General features: G+C 43.6%; 1 protein-coding gene across 5 annotated transcripts in view; it reads right to left on the bottom strand.

Moving 5' to 3' along the window:
• LOC137431435 (band 4.1-like protein 5) overlaps positions 1 to 21130 on the bottom strand; it is a 158042-nt gene that overhangs the window by 83338 nt on the left and 53574 nt on the right. For 4 of the 5 annotated variants that reach the window (XR_013624117.1, XM_068122754.2, XM_068122750.2 and 1 more), the window contains exons 3-7: positions 9977 to 10019; positions 9791 to 9869; positions 9373 to 9417; positions 1742 to 1794; positions 407 to 527 (exon numbers count right to left, since the gene is read on the bottom strand). Coding sequence is in view for 4 of the 5 variants with exons in the window: in XM_068122754.2 (XP_067978855.2) it covers positions 407 to 527; positions 1742 to 1794; positions 9373 to 9417; positions 9791 to 9869; positions 9977 to 10019 (341 nt within the window). In the remaining variant the exon portion in view is untranslated. The remainder of the gene's footprint in view (positions 1 to 406; positions 528 to 1741; positions 1795 to 9372; positions 9418 to 9790; positions 9870 to 9976; positions 10020 to 21130) is intronic. The other variant, XM_068122753.2, reaches the window with a different exon arrangement.

Genomic DNA, 21130 nt, shown 5'->3' on the forward strand with positions numbered 1-21130 from the left:
CGTTTTATTGCCGTGATTTATTTCATTACATCTATTATTGTGCATTTCATTTGTTGTGTTTATTCGTTTTGTGGGTTCGAGGATAAAACCCTGTGAGTTCCATGCAGGTAGGCACTTTGGTTCCATCCCGTGCGTGCCAAAAAGTGCCGCCAATTTTCGTCTTGATCGCCTCGGAGTAAAAACCGTTACGGCCTTCCATCATCTGACGGTGTTAATCGCTGGTGACAGGACAGTGTATTTATCTGTAGGTGAACTCGTTTTTTTTTTATACCTCCCATGCAATGAAATTTGTTTCTTTTATGGATAAAAAAGTATTTTCAGTGAAAACATTCCATTGGACACACAAAGCAAGAATTGACAAACATGGCGTTGGATTTATTTATTTGGAACAGAATTTTCACGTTACCTGCATACAATCCATGCTTTGAATATTGCCTGTTCATGTTCTTCTGTCTGTCCAGGCACGAAACGGAACTCAGACACAAGCGATGGAGAGTGTTCTACTGCATCGCAGTCCCCAAGCTCCGCTGGTAACACACGGACATGTAATATACATATATGCACATGTAAAAATGTCATACAAAACTTGTCTCCAATCTCCTCATGTATACTCTTGTCTATAATGTCTATTATAATACTGCTCTTCAAGCAAGCAATGCTGCAGGAGCTTGGCATGAGGAAAGATAAGTTTGCTAAGTCAAATCTTTCCTAAGTGAGGAAATAAGGAAAGTTTACGAAGTCAGATTTTCTTGGTACCTTCTGACTTCTCCTTCCAGTTACCACCTACAATGGTATCTCTGTATCTCTGTATGTTCCCCATTGTAGACTGGGGCACATGCTTCTCAAGTACAAAGACTGGTTGGTTCCCTTAAAATACAAATACCCACACATTACCAAGAGTTCCGAGCAGGAGGCCGGAGGGAGAGCTGCATCCTCCTCCACAGGTTAGTGACCTGTCGGTTTAACATCATGTTCCACATACTTAATTACCAATCCACCTGGTAGTTCATTCAGGGTAGCACAGGGGTAACACACTTGTCTTTGAGCTGTATAGTCTGGGTTTGATTCCTGACTCGACCATAAACTCCGATTGGAGTTTCGCTGCCATGCCACTTCATCGACAAGTGTGCCAATCCTCAGATATATGTTAAGCTGGAGACCCATCTGCGAGAATTATCTGGTATACATTAAATATCCAATGGTCTTTCGAAGAAGAGTAGGTGAGTTATAATCTGAACCCTGAACAAATTACAGATTGCTGCCCTAATGTGCAAGAGCACTGCGGAAGTGGAATCATAGTAACGATGCAACCAGTGGGTAAAGTTATGCATTGAATCCCTATTGAAAATGCATTTGCTAACAACGAACTAACCAAATCTATATTTCATCCTCTTCCTCTCACTTGAGAACCTGTGTCCAGGTATTTGTATAATCTGCTCTTGTCGTGGGCCAGCAACGTGTTAACTCCTGCCCGAGTTGTTATCATGTACTTACCCTTGCTATAAATTTGTGCATCCATACATCCTGTTCACTACAATGCTCCAGTCAATATTAACATTCTACCTTCAGCTCTTTACCTCTCCCATTAGCTTTCATAGTTGTCCGGAAATATTCATGATAATTGAATGACTTGTTTTTTTTGAAATTTGTGGACAATTTGCAATTTACTGCAATAAATATGGCTGAGTTAAACAGATGGTGTACAGGTGCAGGAACAGAAATGGTGAAGCGTGTTCATTACCCTGTAAAGCATTACCACCCAGTTCTACGATCGTATCAAATGGACAGTTTAGCCTGTGGATAGAGAAGGAGACAATGAGTTTATGCATTATACAAAGGAATACAAAATCCATTCTTCTAATCAAGCCTGCATTTCATTCTCCAAATGCAGGCCCTCTCCCACCCCCTAGCATTTCAGAGTTTAAGCACTATAAAATATGTAATAAAATAAGAATAGCTGAGCATACAAGTGTGCACCTCACGAGAGAGAACGGTCATGAGAATGACATGCTTAGATGTTTTTTTGGTTCAAAAATAATAACAGCAATTATAAAAGCTGTGTCGGAGTGGTGACCCACCCAGGATTATGACTTTAGCCAAGAAAATGCTCCGGTAGAACTGATGCTCTGTATAAAGCATAGTGCATATAATAATAATAAATGAATGCATGAATGAATGAATGATCGTTTTAAGGCCATTTTTCCCCGCTAGAGCGGGGGTTAGCCTTGCGGGCCCCATGACAATCATGGTTCTCTGTTTGAGGCAATGTTTTTTTTTATGGCCGGATGCCCATCCTGACGCCAACCCTTAGTCGCCTCTTACGATGCGCAGGGATATGGTGTACCTATTCTAAATTGGGGTAGACACCGGAATCATTCATGCCAACAAGCTGGTACTCAATTTGCCAACCTCGGAAGGATGGCAGGCTGAGTCAACTCCCCCGGCGTTAATTCAGCGATCGACCGGGATTTGAACTCAGGATCCATAGGATCCCAAGTCTGCACCCTAACCGCTAAGCCAACACCAGGCTAAATAAATAAATAAATAATATAATAATATTACGACCAATATTAAAAATTATAAAAGGAAAAACAAACAGCTCAGTGGGAATTAAACTGTAAAGGTTTGTTAAATTAAACTGTAATTTAAGCATTCATTACAGGTGTAACGAGACTGCAGGCGATGATGGAAATAGATAAGCCAGACCATATGTAAATCTGGCCCTATATAAATGAAACACACATCAAATAGTATTTGTTCCCATTTTTAAGGGAAAAGCATGATATTGTGCAGAACAATGCAGAGTTAGACAGTGATGTAAAATTATACAGCCTACTGTTACTTTGTGCAGGATAGTTTTGGAAATGGCTTTTAGGGGTTAAGATTGTATACCTTAGAAATAGTTATTACCTCCACCACCGAAGGTGGAAGGAGGTTTTGTTTTCACCAGTCTGTTTGTCCGTCTGTCTGTTTGTTTGTGAACAGGATATCTCAAGAAGTTGTGGACGGATTCGGATGACATTTGAGAGGTTTGGCATGTGACACGGACGAAATAATTATATTTTGGTGAAGATCTGGATCCAGATCTGAATTTGAGAATTTTTAAGTGATTCTTCACTTTTGAGAGATAGGGCAAAAAAACGATATATGGCACAATATCTCAAAAAGTTATGGACGACTTATGACAAAACTTGGTGAATGAGTTGGGTAAGTGACAAGAACAAGCCAATTCGATTTTGGTTCAGCTCCGAATGCAGATATGACCTATCAGTGGGATACAAATCGTAAAATGTTCAGCATGGCAGAGGTATGCTCTTTACCTAGTGCTTTTCTAGTTCCCTTATTGCATGTATGAGCATAAGTGTTACGGATTCGCCACTTCCGTTGTGGTGGTTTGCATCCACTGTAAATATTTCTGATTCCATATACTATTATTGCTTTCAAAAGGTTTATTGTCCATGAGCTGTTTTCAAAAGGAAAAAAAGTTAATGTGAAAAGAAACAGGAAACCGGATCGGGAACCGGAGGATGAAGAGAAAGAAAGGGCGGAGCGAATGAGTCGGACAAGAAAGCTGAGTTGCTCCGGGTTCTGAAGCGAACGTTGGTGAGCCAGAGTCACGAGCGAACTTTCGGGTTTCCAGGAAAGGGATTCCTACGACAGAGTTGTCATCGCTGTGACCGATCAACCTGCGTGTCAGGTTTTGCGATCGATTCAGGAGAGAATCATCGCCGTGCCGTGCGCCACAAGACCGGGTCGTCGGCCATTTTGACTCGCGCAGGACTTGTGCTTCGCTCGTGGTTTCGTCTCTTTTCGACCATCTCCACCGCATTCAGACGTCGATCTGGGGCGTGTGTGTGACATGGCTTTTTGAAGGTTAATTCGTCCATACCCGAGGGTGTGATCTCTCAGTCGCCTGGAGCGCACCTTTGGATTTCCCAGGCACCTTGAGGGCGCCTTTGTGCAGCTTCGGCTGTGTGACTGTATTTGCCATCCGCACAGGATTCTGGTCTCGATTGGACCTCGTTCTGGCGATCGCTGGAGCGAATCAATTTCGTCTCTAAGCTGGGAATAAGAGACATTGGGGAATGTTCGTGTTTCACTCAATTGGAGCACAGTGAGTTAAATATTACAAAACTGATGGTACCATCATAGGACATATTGATTGTACTTTTGAATACTATTATTGTTGTACTGTTATTCTTGTGTGATCTTAATACAATATTTGTTTGTGAGTAACAATTGGGGTGGCTTCTCCCTTGATCTTTGACATACAGAATAACACATTTCTCTGCCGTGACTCCTCTTGGGGCTCGGAGGTACACCGTGACCAGGGGGTCGGGGAGGAGCACGTAACAATAAGAGTGAGGTGATATCGGATTATGCATCGTTATTTGCATAGAAATTTGTCATATTCCTTCCCTAATGTTTGTGACTAAACCCACTTCTCACTTGAAACCAACCCTTTTAATGTTGTTTCCTTTGTAATCTGTCTTTATGTGCTTTTATCAGGAGATTCAGCCTTGCAACACCAAGGAGGCACAGGTTTTGACAGGAACTAATGGGCCTCAAACTACAGTTACAGCCAAACCACCAATATGTGCAGGACAGGCAAGGCCTTCAGCGCCGGAAGGTGCCACCATGCTGCACATGGAGATGGAATTGGTAGGGAGCGGTGTACACAAATGGACTGATTAATGGTGTAATTAATTATATATATCTATATATATCTATCTATATATATATATATATATATATATATATATATATATATATATATATATATATATATATATATATATATATATATAGATAGATAGATAGATATATATATATAGATAGATATATATATATATATATATATATATATATATATATATATATATATATATATATATATATATAGATAGATATAGATATATATATATATTGTTGCGGATCTTAAACGTCGGCCTTCCCCTTACCAAGGGAGGATTAATCCCCTTGTCTTTTATCTAGCAGACATGGTCCGGGGCTATTACGTTCCTTCTGGTCAGCGCTGAATAGGGTAGTAGGCCGAATTATTCCTACTAGGGCATGCCCGTACTATATCTATATCTAAAATTATATCCCCCCCTCTATTTACATGAAATGGTTTGGTTCATGAAATGTTTTGGTCCATTCGCAACGCCAAAGCGAACGGCGAACGCTTTACATGAAATGGTTTGGTCCATGAAATGTTTTGGTCCATTCGCAACGCCAAAGCGAACGGCGAACGGCTTGCGAGTACAGTGACAATCCCCCCGGGGTTTTAATTAGTTTTAAAACATCGTTTAACGCCAACATAGCGCCAACATAGTTTGCCGACGGGAAATAAATGAATACGCTCTCAAATGTGCCATCCGAGGCAGTGTGTGTTCGCCACGTTCGGCACACGCGATAGCTCGCTGCTCTCTGATTGGTTGAATCGTTTTTTGGACATAGCTCGGTAAGTAATTGTCCGATTAATATGAAACCTTGAAAAGGCACATCCTCGGGTCCCCAGCAATATACCTGGCAAGTTTAAAGTATATCGGACCCGTGGTTGTCGAGAAACAGCGGTCACAGACAAACAAACAAACACACAGAGATTACTGGAATTATAGATAGATTACCTAATTACCAGCGCCTCCCAGGAAGCAAGGAAATAACCCCGCCCGAACCACGGTTTTAGGTGGAAATGCCGAGCGATAGCGAGCCGTGATCCGGGCCGTTAACGGGTACTAAACCCGATCTGAGCAGTTATAATTGTGCCACGCTTACCCAATGGAAGAAATCACTAATACGGTTGGATTAAGAAGAAAGGAAGAACAGATTGGTTTATTAACACTTTGTACAATGATGCGAAGAAGAAGAAACACAGTGCAGCCTTAAGAACAGTCTTAACTTATCCCCTGGACAAATGGGCCCGCGCACACTGATACACTCACACGGGGATGTAGATGGTCAGGGTTGATGGTCCAGGGATGATGTCCACAGCTCGTTCTCCAGGTCCCCGACTCGTACCACGAAGAAGATGGTAGGACAGATGGCAGGCGCTCCTCGTGGTTCGTTGGCGCTGATCGGACAATTATCGGGGGAAAGGTAAACTAAGCTGGCGGTTACTTCGCGGCTCAGCCGCATATGTAATAAACGAACCGGTGCTATATGCGCTCCCAACAGTTCGAATGGCGAAGCCTCAACAATGCGCCACTGATGCGAGTTCTTTATACAGGGCGCTCTCCAATCGTTCTTGCTTATACAATGCGCTCTCCCAGCAAGTCCTGTCAATGCAGCGAGTCCTTCACAAAGCCAATCCTTGTACACCGCCAGCCTTCCCCAACGAGTCCGGTCAACCAAGCGCCTCTCCCAATAGTCCTCTTGATACGACCAGTCCTGGACAGTCCTCACAATACCAATCTTGGCTTCAGTCCTCTTGATAAAGCGCAATAGTCCTGTTACAAAGCCCCTCGCTCATCAGTCCTGTGTAAGGGCTTTGTGAGCACGTTTATATAGCGCCGCCCAGCGAACCCTCTGGAACTTGCCAGCCGTGCTTTGACCATGCCCCTCACGCAATTCCACCTGAGCCCTGGTTGGTTGTTGGCTCTTACCGGCTCCACCCATGACGTCTGCTTGACGTGGCCACACCCCGACCTCATGCTCCTCCCCCTTTTCCAGGCCTACCTCGTGGCATTTGGCTGGTTTGAGCATCCTAATGCGAGGGGCAATAGCAAAAATGGGGTGCAGACTGGATGCTGCCCAACGAGGTAGATTGGAGGGTGGGCCGCAAAATGAATGGGACCTACTCTTATTTCTTTTACACAACGCAGGTATCACTATTGGGAATGGCCTTATTCTACCATATACTATGACATAACTAATGTTCTAAGGTGGCCTACGTGTTGCATGTGGACTAACTATGGGGGCAAAACCTTTAACCTTTATTAATCAATATGTACATTCTCAGAACCGCAACAATATATATATATATTGTTACATTTGTAGGGGGTAGACAATGATTACCTTAGAGACAGGTAGAGTGTATAGAGATAGTGTGCTCCGACTGCCGTGAAGAAGAAGAAACCTCGAAACCTCGATAAGTCAGAAATTTGTGTAGACCGTATGTCATGGAAGAGCTTGTATCTTCATCCCCATGAGAGGGGTGGGGTTTGTTAATTAGCGAGGCATTATGGATAAATTAATCCTCTGTATGTAATTGCCTCTGTAACATTTTCCTGTGTTCCTTATGACACCACACTACACACCAAAGCCAAGCCAAGCAGTCGACACCATAATTAATAACACTAAATAAAAATCAACTGGAAACAAGACAATGAGCACTATTGCTGATAACACCGACTTGGTGAGCACACAGGCAGAGGCAGGTTCATGAGGCCACGCCTCGAAGAGCAGTGATTGGTCCGGGATTTGATTGGTACAAGGACTGGTAAGATCGGACTCGCTGATAGGAGCGGACACGGAGACGTCGTGGGATGACGTCAGCCTCAAGTACAAAATAATTGGAATGGCGGACATTTGGTTCTTCTCATTCTTCTCGTTCCGGATCCCATAGCGAACAGTCGCTATTGCTCTTGCGCAAGGAAGATTCAATCACGAACGGTCATGTTCCAGCATCTTCATAGTGATTGTGAGGAGGAAGAACTGCGGACCGAGAACTGTGGTTTCCCGCACACGGACAATGAAGACGAGCACAGCTGGGCGAACGTGGTTGCGTGAGGCCTATTTCGCGCCCACGGCAGTGCAGCCTGCAATTTTCCCGCCAAGGACGCGAGGGGGTTTTGATGATTCCTGACGAGATTCAAGAGCCGATTCGAGCTAAGTGCCACAAACCACACATATTTATTTCTCAGTTATATTTCCCTTTGTCTGTATTCGGGTCTGTATGGAGCACTCCAATTAGGAATATAGTTTTATCGTGCATTATTTTGTGACCGGCATTTTGTTTAATAAATCTGGTATTTTTGTACATTTTAATTCCGTGTCGGTTTGAGTTGATTTATTGCAGGGTGGAGGACATCGGGTGGACTCGTGAAGGTAAGCGCTTACGGCTTCTCACCCACTTGCTTCCCTCGCGTGTAACAAAGGTCCGCCATTGAATTAAACGCCTCGGAGTTAAAGCTCATTTGGTCCTCTGTGTCACCCTGCGGTGTTCACTGCAGGGTAGTCATGCGTCTATATATATATATATATATTTAGGAGCGTATGCTGGATCAGCACATTGCTTCGTCCTTGGACGACTCCTCAGCACCATCCCAACACACACCACTGTGTGTGCTACTGAATGAGGTGTTTTATGGCAGCCAGAGTGCAAATCCTGCCACCAATCTCCTTGAAAGAGGACCCAGTACCCTGGTACTCATTTCACCATCCTTGGGAGGATGACAGGCTGAGTTAACCCCACCTGGTATTAATTCAACAGCTGGACGGGATTCTATCTCAGGGCCTTAGGATCTCAAGCCTACCGCCCTAACCATTAGGCCAACACCAGGTATGTAATTAATTAATAATAAATAAATATTAATCATAAAATAATTAATTTCTTAATCATTTAACTAATAGCATACCTAAACCACCACTGTTTCATCCAAATCTGTAACTTTTGAAAAATAATTAATTATTCGAAAAATGTAATAATTCATTGATTAATTGATTAATCAAAAAATAAAAAATACCCTTTACAGCCAAATCACTTGGTCACTCTCATGTCCAAATATCAGCTTCCTAACTCAAAAGGTGCCTGAGATATTTCCTAGAGGAGAAAGGAAGTAAATAAGTAATTAATAAATCGATAATAATCAGTAATTAATCAATTAAAGAATAAATCAAAAAATATAAAACTGTTTTTGCCAAAGCATTTGCTCACTATTGTGCCCAAATTTCAGCTTCGTAGCTCAAAGGATGGCTGAGGTATCACCAAACAATCAAGAAAGAGAACGTATACAAACTGAGTGAAAACTGAGTATGACCTTTCAACACGCGTCATCTCCGGGCAGCGAAGCTCCGGAAGCACATCATCGCCATCATCCCCATTTTCAAAGGAATTATTGAAAACTCAAATACAGATGGAGGCTAATTGACCCCACATGCAAGTGCCATATCCACACATACAATAACTATATTGTCACCATTAACATATTTCATAATTAACAGACATATCTCACAAAGATCCAGGCAAGGAATTTAATCCTCTTTGCACAAAGTTAATTCAACAAAAGCAGAGCCAAAAATGACTTCGTTGCAAGTAGCGTAACACACAGTACGCCGTTATCAACTAGAAGCAGCCATTGCTCTCAGAAATCGATTGCTGAAATCTGTTCTCTCCACTGAGGTTAAAGTGACGTCACAACGAAAAATTACCTGCCACTCAGAACGTCTTGTTTTAACTGCAGCAAGAATAGGTACCTGGGTGAGATTAGGGGATGAGAAAAATGCACGAGTTAAAGATCTTTGGAGTATTTTTGGGTCTGCAAGAGAGCGTGAACCGGCAGGGAGAGCAAAGAGGCCCTTTATCCGCATGAATAGTGTGGGGATAAAGGCATGCAGTAAGAGTGGGCTGTTGTGAATGCACAATGGCGGATTTACGACGCGCTTATAGTGAGGGAGAAGGAGGTGACGTGAAACTTTGCAAATGGCAGAGAGAGGAATTGTTGGTCGGCCTCGTTGTCATGGTGTTACAATGCAATCGGTTGTTGAGGTTACTGGGGAAAAAGAAATTTTTCTCTGCGAGTGCGGAGTACCTCCAACAGAAATTTCAGTTTCACTTTTGTATCAGTACCTCGTTAACTCCTCCTGTAGGTTGTTGGGTTCTGATGAGTAAAACTTGACCCGGAAATGAAAGCAGTATGGGGGTCCAACTAGTGAAATCCATAAAAGACATTCGGGCATCAAACAAGCTTATGTACACACAGGTATATGAAAGCACACACACTTTAAGCATTTATCAACCTTAATACAAACTCACTTTTTAGCTGTTTTTTAATGCTCTTGGTGTTGTCAAGCCAGTGCTAGGGGTCGGGTGGGAGGACAAAGAAGGTGAAAGAGTAAGTAGGGAGGGAGAAGGGCTGGAGTTTAGAGTTATAGACCTGAGCAATCTTAGCCAAACGGTCTCCATCAATTCCTTACAGAGTGATGGGATGTCGTCTGTGAAGGCCCAGATAGGAGTTTCATTGAAGGGCGCTACATGACGCCGAGACCAGACAGCTCCATTGAGAAAAGTTTTTTAACCATGCCTCACTTATCATTTAGAAGCATGTTACATTAAGAGTCAACTCAAAATGTGGTATAAGGGGAAAAGAGGGAGGGAGGTAAATTTAAGAAAATATATTACCGGTATTGTGAAAAGTAAGGAAAAGTAAGAAAATAGTAGAGGAAAGGAAAAGTAGAGGAGATATTAGTAAGGCAAAGGGAGCTAGGGAAGAGGAATGTATAGGACAGGGGAGAGCTTGGAATTCCAACATTTTGCATACATGATATGTGAATTGATACAATAGTTCCATTAAAAACAACAAAACAAGCTTTAAAAACAGGTGTTGTGCTTCAAAGCATCAAAGTGTGATTACAGGGAAATTTTGCATGCCACTTAACAGGTGCTTAAACATGACAGCCAATCAGGATGCAAAGGTCAAGGGGGTTTTTGGTCAAAGGCTCGTAATGGAGCTGACACACAAGGACATACTGACGAGACAAATAACAGCTACTGAGCTAGGGGAAAGTGCCGTCACGTCCTGAGATACTGTGGGTACCAGAGACGTCGTAACAATGGCGATTCCTTTCTCACCACTCTCAGCGGAGCATTTCCTCAGGAGAAATTCCTCCTCTCCATGGATGCCAACTCATGGAGATTGTAGGTGCTCTATCCTTTTCAAGCAAGGAAGCAGCAAGTACTATTTTTAAAGTCTTTGGTATGACATGAACTGATCCAAACTGGATGGGTGTTTTTTAGGAGACACCATCTCCTCACTGGATGGCTGTTGGCTCCCTATGGGAGTTCATCCGCCCTTTGTCAGATGTTGTTTTTACTCCTGGCAGGGTGTCACAGTCACCCTCCCCACCAGCAAAGCCAGTGAGAGATGGCGGTTTCGTCACCGACGACCCGACCATGCAGCAGGTAGCACTGGGTTACATGTAAGGGTTAGGATTAGACCCAAAAGACTGACCTGATTTAGAAAGGAGGTTCAAAGAGGAAGCTTGAACTTCCGACTTGGACTGTGGGCTGGTTAATTATAATCATTTACAACGAAACTTATGAATATCAGGTTGCAGTTCTGTAACATTATGCGACCTTTAACGTTGGACACGAATAAACATGTATAGGGACAATTTGTTTTCATTGATTTTAAATGGAGGAATGCAAAAGTGTAGTAATTAATTCTTAAGTTTATTTTCAAATTCGAAGTGTGTCAAATTCTTAAGTTTATTTTCTCAAGCAGGATGCCGGGTGCAGGAACCTTACAGAAAGCAGGTGAGAGAAAGGAGTATATTAATATGGAGAAAAAGAGAAAAAAATATAAATTTTCACAGGTCAAGGAGCTCCACCAAAAAGAGGACTTATGCAATGCAAAAGTTTTCAGCCACATCATTCTTACCAACTATTTTAGAGATAAAGTCCTTGCTAACAAAATCGACAAAATAAAGAAGACCCACCGAGTTGGGTTACATTTGTAACCTTGTAACCTTTTGTGCTATTGTCACACACCTAAAATACCCCAAATACACTGAAAGACACTGAAGACCATTAAAGACCACAAAGACCCAGAATATCCGAAAGACCCCAAAGACCCCTTCGATCCTGAAGACGCGTAAGACTTTAAAGACCTGAAAGATCCTTTAGACCCATTAGACCACTTGGACCTTTTTAGATTACAAATAAATTACAAATAAATAACATCACCAATACCGTATTACAAATACATTTGTACAAAATAACTGTTTGTATTATGATTGTTGGAAGTCATGACAACACAACTCGAGTTCAGTCAGGTCATTATCCTCAGTTAAAACAAGCCAGTGCCCCTGCAGCGATGTGTGGTTAGGCAAGCGTGCTGAGCTGATCCATGCTGGTATGTATATATATACATATATATATATATATATATATATATATATATATATATATATATAGATATATATACAGTATATATATATATATATATATATATATATATATATATATATATATATATATATATATATATATATATATATACACATACAGTGCATTCAGAAAGTATTCAGACCCCTTCACTCTTTTCACATTTTGTTATGATGCAGCCTTATGCTGAAATCGTTTAAATTCATTTTTTCCCTTATCAATCTACACTCAATACCCCAGAATGACAAAGAGAAAACAGGATTTTAGAAAGTTTTGCAAATTTATTAAAAAGAAAAAACGGAAATATCACATTTACATAAGTATTCAGACCCTTTGCTATGACACTTGAAATTTAGCTCAGGTGCCTCCCATTTCTCTTGATCATCTTTGAGATGTTTCTACACCTTGATTGGAGTCCACCTGTGGTAAATTCAATTGATTGGACATGATTTGGAAAGGCACACACCTATCCATATAAGGTCTCACAGCTGACAATGCATATCAGAGCAAAAACCAAGCCATGAGGTCGAAGGAACTGCCTGCAGAGCTCAGCGACAGGATTGTGTCGAGGAACACATTTGGGGAAGCCGACAAAAAAAATTCTGCTGCATTGAAGGTTCCCAAGAGCACAGTGGCCTCCATAATTCTTAAATGGAAGAAGTTTGGAACAACCAGGACTCTTCCAAGAGCTGGCCATCCGGCCAAACTGAGCAATCGGGGGAGAAGGGCCTTGGTAAGAGAGGTGACTAAGAACCCGATGGTCACTCTGGCTGAGCTCCAGAGATCCTGTGTGGAGATGGGAGAAACTTCCTGAAGGACAACCATCACTGCAACACTCCACCGATCTGGGCTTTATGGCAGAGTGGCCAGACGGAAGCCTCTCCTCAGTGAAAGACATATGAAAGCCCGCTTGGAGTTTGCAAAAAAGCATCTAAAGGACTCTCAGACTGTGAGAAACAAGATTCTGCTGGCAGGTTCCTTCGTTGTTCATTACCCTCCCCTCCCGCATGAATTATATACCTGGGCTGGGCGCCCATGTGATGTATATCCGTAGTAATCGTAATAAGGCGTAGAATAAGCTACGTTTCTGCTTCTCGCCCCTTTTTCTTTGGTATTGAAATAATCACATTGTAAATATCTGTAATAAATGAAATTGTTCAAACTTTTCCTTTCTCTCTGTCCGTGATTGTGTTTTCTCCATTAATCCGCCATTGTTCGTATCCAGTTTAACATTGACTGTGACGGCTTCAGCATCCCTCTGGCGGTGACCAACGGTTTTCGCTCGGCTGTCTAAATACGGTACGTTCCTCGATTGGCGTTCGTAATTGCTGATTTACAATCTGCTAAATACGAAGTTATTCGTGCATGGCAGCCGCAGGTCCGGTAAGTTCGGGAAGGAACAGAGGTTAACCCCCACGAAGTAAACCCGAACCCCGGGCCGTAATATACTTGGTGTGAAGTAGCGGAATTCCTCCGAGCATCATAACAAACTTGGTGCCGGGAGTGAGATTCCCCTCCGGATATACAGACTTGGCATTTAATATGGAATTTTTTTTTTTTCTTGACTTGGGTTTACTTTCTTAACTCAGTATATCAATCTGGTGAGTTTATTTTACACTTTGGTGATTTATTTGTTAAAAGAACCATGTCACTGATTGTCTGTCGCAGCAAGAAGTCAACAACAGGATTATATCACAGGTGGCATGGCAAAATGTACAGACAGGTGCATTTGATGATTGGCTTCACAGTCGGGTATACAAGGGTTGTTGCGTTCTGTATTAGTGGAAAACAACTGCTGCACGTCTCCAAAAGTTATTGTCGCTTCCTCTGGAGATGGTCCGTCAACTCGACAATGCTGTTTGTCATGGAGTGGTGGCTTTACGAAATTACGGCATGAAACAGCGTGCTATTGCTCGGCAGTATGGCATCACTCAAGGTCAGGTGTCAAAGATCCTGAAACGAAATGCTCAGAGGGGTGTCCCTACTCCAAGGCCAGGACGTCCCCACAGAACCACAAGGAGGGATGATCGCCAGCTGCACCGGTTAGTCCGCAATGGCCATACCAAGTCAGCTAATCGGCTTAGGGCTGAGTGGCAGAAACTGACAAATGTGCCTGTATCCAGAAGGCTAGTCAACCAACGACTGGTTCAAGCAGGCTATCGTGCCAGGCGGCCCCTGAGAAAGCCACGCCTGACCAGACAACACCACCAGCGCCAATTGCAGTGGGCCAGAGAGCACCGTCAATGGCAGCCAGGACACTGGAATCACGTGATCTTCAGTGACGAGTCTAGACTTCTGGTCTATCGTCAAGATGGCCGCTTCTGAGTGCACAGACAAGTGCATGAAGCCTACAACAAAGATTGTATAGTGCCAAGAGTCCAAGCTGGAGGTGGTGGGGTGACCGTTTGGGTGGCTTTTCATGCAGGGGGCAAAACTGACCTGGTTGTTCTGAATGGAAACCTGAACCAGTTCAAGTACAGGGCCATTCTGGAAGAAACATTGCTTCCATTTGCTCGTGCAGCCTTTCGAGGAAACTTTGTCTTCCAAGATGACAATGCACGGCCTCATCGTGCTCGCATGATCCAACACTTTCTTGCTGACCGTGGTGTAGAGCATATGGAGTGGCCTGCCATGTCCCCGGATATGAATCCGATAGAGAACTTGTGGGCAGAATTAACGCGTCAAATCAACCACTTGGACCAGCAGCCGACCTCTGTGCGTGAATTGCAGCAGACTATTGCCACTGCATGGCAAGCAATTCCTGTCCAAACCTTGGCAAATCTCATGAACAGCATGCCTCAAGGTGTACATGCTCTCCTGAATGCTCGTGGGGGTTACACGAAGTACTGAACTGTAATTTTACTGTCCGTAATCCCGGTCATAATTTAACTTTTGTTTTTGTTAAAAAAATATTTGGCTAATGTGCAAAATAAAGAGATACTTCTGGAAAACGTACAGAAGTTTAACACAGTACTGTCCATGAATTGAGATCGATATCAGTTTACATCACTTTCAAGGATCAATTTATTTGCTTCGAAATGTCAAATGTGGATTTTGTTTCTTTTAAAGGTCACATTAAGAAAATCTAGAATAATTTCAACATAATTCCAATGAACTTTTGGTTCTAAGACACCTTGAAAAGTAAGTTCACCCCTACAAAAAAAATATTCCATATTAAATGCCGTCTGTATATACACACACATATATATACATATATATACATTGTTGTTGTATATATATATATATATATATCTATATTATAATAGCCGTAGATGATTCTGTCTGTCTGTCTGTCTATCTGTTGGGTGTCTGTCCGGGGTGTGGCTTACTCGGTTTGCAGAGTAGCTCCACCCATAGCTCCACCCATTCTGGGAGTGGCTATAAACAAATATCCACCATTTTATTAACTCGCATAGCTTTGAGTCCTGTTTTGTAGGCCCGTGGTGTCTTGCTCTCCCCCAGTTTTATTTCAAATCAAATTCGATAAATCATTTCATTTTTCACAGTCGCTAACATAGTTTTAGACTCGGTTGAAAAAAAACGGGAAGAAAATCCGATGAAAGTTGCCGTTTATAGAACGAAATGAATTCTCAAAGGCCTGTAACTTCAAGGCCATTGAGTCTCTCTCACGCCTTTATCTCCAATCTAACTCACCATATGATTTCATTTTTATCGATGGTTTTACTTTTAGACTCGGTGTCAGCAATAATTGAGAACAATCCACACACGCGGGAAAATGCAGAGATATATTTTTTAAAATCGCGTCATGGTGTATCATACACCGCCCAACATGACACCGCCGGCAATGTGTCGATATATATTAAAAATTCGCTTTTGCTTTTCCGTTATGATATACTGTATTACTATTTCGTTTGATGATAGTCGTCACAAAAACGTCAACAATGATGCCGACATATATTTCTTCGTTTTTATTTCATTCAACATATTAGCCGGAAGTAAAATATGTTTCAGGAAATTACCGAGAGATATTTCTTCGTTTTTTTTATTAGTTATGTGCGCATACACTTTAAATAGGTTTATTTGAAATCTTTAATTTTCCACAAACATTCCACACACGCGGGAAAATGCAGAGATATATTTTTTAAAATCGCGTCATGGTGTATCATTGTAACGTATTATTCTGACTTGTATTTGCATTGTTGTTGTGGTTTATCGGACGCGCTTATTCGTCAGACACGAGGAATCATCACCGCGTCAATAAACGCGTTTTCCGCTTCCGGCACGATGGAGTCTGCTTGAGTTCGTTACATGGTGTCAGAAGTTCGTTGATATTCATGCCATAAGCCGCCATTCGTCTCCATAAATATGGCATCTCCGAACTTTGATCATCCCTCGATCGACTGGGAGAGTCTGGATCTCTACCAGGAGTTTTGCCGGTTCAGAAATCACGTCAGTTTTGTCTTGTCAGGGCCGCTCGCAGACATAACGAAGCCTCGTCAAGCAGGATGGCTCGGAACGTGGATCGGCGAACAAGGTCGTCAAATCTACCAAACTCTATCTTGGGAGGAAGGAGAGAAAGACGACCCGCAGGAAGTGCTGAACAAATTCCAGAACTATGTGCAGCCCAGAAAGAACAAAAGAGTTGCCAGACACCGACTGAAACAAAGGCGCCAGCGGAGTGGTGAGTCTTTTGATCATTTCATAAAAGATCTGAGGATAATTCTCATGGATTGCGATTACCAAGACCCAGACGACATAATCGTCGATTGCATCATTGATGGCAGCCATGATAAGAGGGTCCAAGAGAAATTACTCGATAGGGGTGAGGAGCTCTCACTAGCTAAAGCTATAGAAATTGGCCAACAGCTAGAGCTCTCGCAGAAACATATGAGAATAGTCCGAGATGAAGATGCTCTCATCTCAGCCCTCAGATCTGAAAACGAACGAACTCAGCACCAGACTCAACGTTGTAAGAGCAAGCCTGATAGGCATACACAAGCCACCGAGCTGTTCAAAGCTGAGAATCGGTTTCGGAATGACGGTCCCTGCAGCAAATGTGGCCAGTCAGTGCACAGGCAAGCCAAGTGTCCAGCAATTAATTCTAGCTGCTCCTACTGCAAGAAGCCTGGTCACTGGTTTGCGGCGTGTCGGAAGAGACTGCGCGACCTAAAGTCCCTTGATGAGGAGACCAGTCTAGATCATGTAGATCTTCCTCAAGAACTCGTCAAGGAATCTGAAATTTTAAGGATCTCCGCTCTACAACCAAGCATCAATACGGCTACTCATGACAAGTGGGCACAGACCGTCACGTTGCTGGGTCAGCCGACTCGGTTCCGGATTGACACGGGTGCAAGGTGCAACACACTAACACTCAACGACTACCAGTTAGTCCAGCACCTCGCAGGCGATCTACAATCGTCGCATAAAGTTCTTAAAACATACTCGAACCATACTATCCATCCTGTCGGTACCGTGACACTCCCTCTCTCTCACAAAAACAAGACCGTTAGAGCCAATTTTGAGGTCATTGACCTCGATCAGGAGAATGTAATGTCAGGCGCTACCTCGGAAGCCCTAGGCCTCATTGTCAAGCTCGATAAGTTGTCTCTTGTTCAGCCTCTAGTCAATGTGTCTCAGGAAGCAGTAATCTCTGAGTTTCCAGAAGTTGCCAAGACAACTGGAACTCTTCCCGGAACTTATCGGATCAAGCTTGTAGAAGGGTCACAGGGAGTAGTTCACGCTCCTCGCAGACAGCCTGCAGCATTGAGAGAGCAAATAGTTGACAAGCTACAAGAGATGGTCACCGAAGGTCACATCGCGAAGGTAGAACGACCGACTGAGTGGGTGAGTTCCATGGTAGTAGCTCTTCGCAACGGCAAAGTCCGCATCTGTATAGACCCCAAAGACTTAAACAAGTGCACAAAACGTGAGCACTACCCAATGAGAACTGTTCAGGAAGTTTTAGCTCAAATCCCTGGAGCCAAAGTATTTTCTGTGCTTGACGCCCGCAGTGGGTTCATGCAAATTCGCCTTGACGAGCCTTCTTCATTCTTGACCACGTTCAATACACCTGTAGGGAGATACCGCTGGCTGCGTCTCCCTTATGGATTGAGGTGCTCGCCGGAGATATTCCAGCGAATCATGGACCAGATGCTAGAAGGGATAGAATGGGCAACAGCGGTAATGGATGACATTTTAGTTGCTGGTCGTGACATCACCCACCACGACTGTGTACTGAAGCGAGTTATGCAACGAGCTACAAGTTATAACCTGCAACTAAACTTCCGAAAATGCCTCATCCGGCAAACCTCAGTCCCTTATGTAGGCCACCTGCTTACTGCAGAAGGAGTGCTACCAGATCCATTCAAGACGAAGGCAGTTGAGAAAATGCCACGTCCAACAGACAAACAAGGCGTCAAGCGTTTCCTTGGATTCGTTCAGTATTTAGGGAAGTTTATTCCCAACCTAAGTGACACAAGCAAGCCTCTCCGTGATCTCTGCAAGGCGGACGTGGAGTTCTCCTGGCAGTCAGCTCAGGAGCTGTCCTTCAAGAAGCTGAAGCAAGCATGTATTTCGGCCCCGGTCCTTCAGTACTACGATGTAAGTCAGCCAGTTGAAATACAAGCCGATGCCAGCCAAAACGCTGTGGGAGCCTGTTTGCTCCAGAATGGCAACCCTATAGCGTTCACATCACGCAGTATGACCGATACTGAGTGTCGCTACGCTATGATTGAGAAGGAAATGCTCTCAATCGTCCATGCAACAGAAGCATTTCACTACTATATCTTTGGAAAATCAGTAGTGGTATATAATGACCATAAACCCCTTGAGGAAATCTTCAAGAAGCCTCTCCTATCTTCTCCCATGCGTTTACAGCGTATGTTGCTCAAGCTTCAACGGTATGACTTGGAGGTTAACTACTGCCGTGGTTCTGAGATGGTGCTCCCCGACACATTGTCCCGTGCACCTCTACCGGACACCGACTCAGAAGCTGGGAAAGACCTTGAGCCTGTGAACATGTTCCAGTTCCTTGCGATCACGAGTGGGAAATACCTCGAAATCCAGGAAGCTACTCTGAGTCAAATGAGCCTTCTCTGCGGTGTCATTGCAAGTGGATGGCCTGACTCCCGAAAGGAAGTCCCAGCACAGGTCCGTCCGTACTTTGACTCCAGAACGCAATTGGCAGTCTCAGACAGTGTTGTCTACAAAGGCATGCGCCTTGTCATCCCGCCAAGCCTCAGACCCAGAATGCTGAGCTTGATTCATGAATCGCACCTCGGAGTGAACAAGTGTAAGCAGCGTGCTCGCGAGGTCATGTATTGGCCCTCAATGAACTCTGACATCGAAGAAACTGTACGGAATTGTTGCAAGTGTGCAGAGTATCAAAGCGCTCAGCAACGGGAGCCTCTCTTGCCGACTTACACGCCTGATCTTCCATTCATCGAAGTTGGAAGCGACGTTTTTGACTTCGAATCAAAGCAGTATTTGCTCACGGTCGATTATTACTCCAAGTTTGTGGAGGTGGATTGCCTCAAGGACATTACAGCTCGCTCTGTAATCGAAGCTCTCAAGCAGCAGTTTTGTCGACATGGTATTCCAGAGAAGCTGCGAAGCGATTCCAGAAGTCAGTACACGTCAGAGGAATTTTCTCAGTTTTGCAAAGAATATGGCATAACTCACGACATTGTGTCCCCCAAGCACCAACGTGCCAATGGAGAGGCAGAAAGAGCGATCCAGACAGTGAAAAGGCTCTGGAAGAAGTCAGCAGATAAGTACTTAGCCCTGCTAGACTACCGCACCACTCCACTTGAAGGAATAAACTTGTCCCCGGCTCAGCTCCTAATGGGAAGACGCCCCAGAAACACACTGCCTTGCAACCGCACTCTTCTCATGCCTGCGCGGTATGACCATCACCTTGTGAGATCACGCCTTGACACACAGAAGGAGAAACAAAAATACTATCATGACAAGCCATCTATGTCAAATTTGCCACCGCTCCAGCCGGGAGACAGTGTTAGGATGTTGCCAAACCCGGAGGCCAGGCATTGGATTCCGGCTGTAGTTGAGGCGCGCCACAACAGCCCCCGGTCATATTTGCTGAGGACCCCAAACAATGTGTACCGGCGTAACAGGCTCCATCTCCGCAGAGTGCCTCATTCAGCCAATGTTGGCCCGGTGGGAAGTCAGCCACTCTCTCGCTTTTACTCTTCCCAGGACATGAGGGACTTCCCTGATCCCACCACTCAACAGGACACCCCAGTGGGGAACTGCTGCAAGTCCCCAAGTCCAAGTGAGCAAGCATCTGAATCCCAAAGTCTCCCAACAGTGTCATCGCCTCGAGCCACTGCATCTCCCAGAAATACCAAGTTCATCACAAGGAGCGGCAGAGCGGTTAACCCTCCCAGACGTCTGGATCTTTAAATTTAAATCAATTGATTCACGTGATCTGAATGTGATGCTGTTTGTTAATTCATTCAGTGTAAGTTTTACTTTATAGAGTTATTTGCTTTGCTGGTTTCCTTTAAAGTGGCTTCCTTGGAAGAAAGGAGGATGTAACGTATTATTCTGACTTGTATTTGCATTGTTGTTGTGGTTTATCGGACGCGCTTATTCGTCAGACACGAGGAATCATCACCGCGTCAATAAACGCGTTTTCCGCTTCCGGCACGATGGAGTCTGCTTGAGTTCGTTACAATCATACACCGCCCAACATGACACCGACGGCAATGTGTCGATATCTATTTTAAATTCGATATATCATTTCATTTTTCACAGTCGCTAACATAGTTTTAGACTCGGTTGAAAAAAAACGAGAAGAAAATCCGATGAAAGTTGCCGTTTATAGAACGAAATGAATTCTCAAATGCCTGTAACTTCAAGGCCATTGAGTCTCTCTCACGCCTTTATCTCCAATCTAACTCACCATATGATTTCATTTTTATCGATGGTTTTAGAGTCGGTGTCAGCAATAATTGAGAACATTCCACACACGCGGGAAAATGCAGATATCTTTTTTAAAATCGCGTCATGGTGTATCATACACCGCCTAACATGACACCGACG

Source organism: Myxine glutinosa, chromosome 7, assembly GCF_964187855.1.
Source record: "Myxine glutinosa chromosome 7, kmMyxGlut1.1, whole genome shotgun sequence".
In the NCBI taxonomy this organism is placed as follows: Eukaryota; Metazoa; Chordata; class Myxini; order Myxiniformes; family Myxinidae; genus Myxine; species Myxine glutinosa.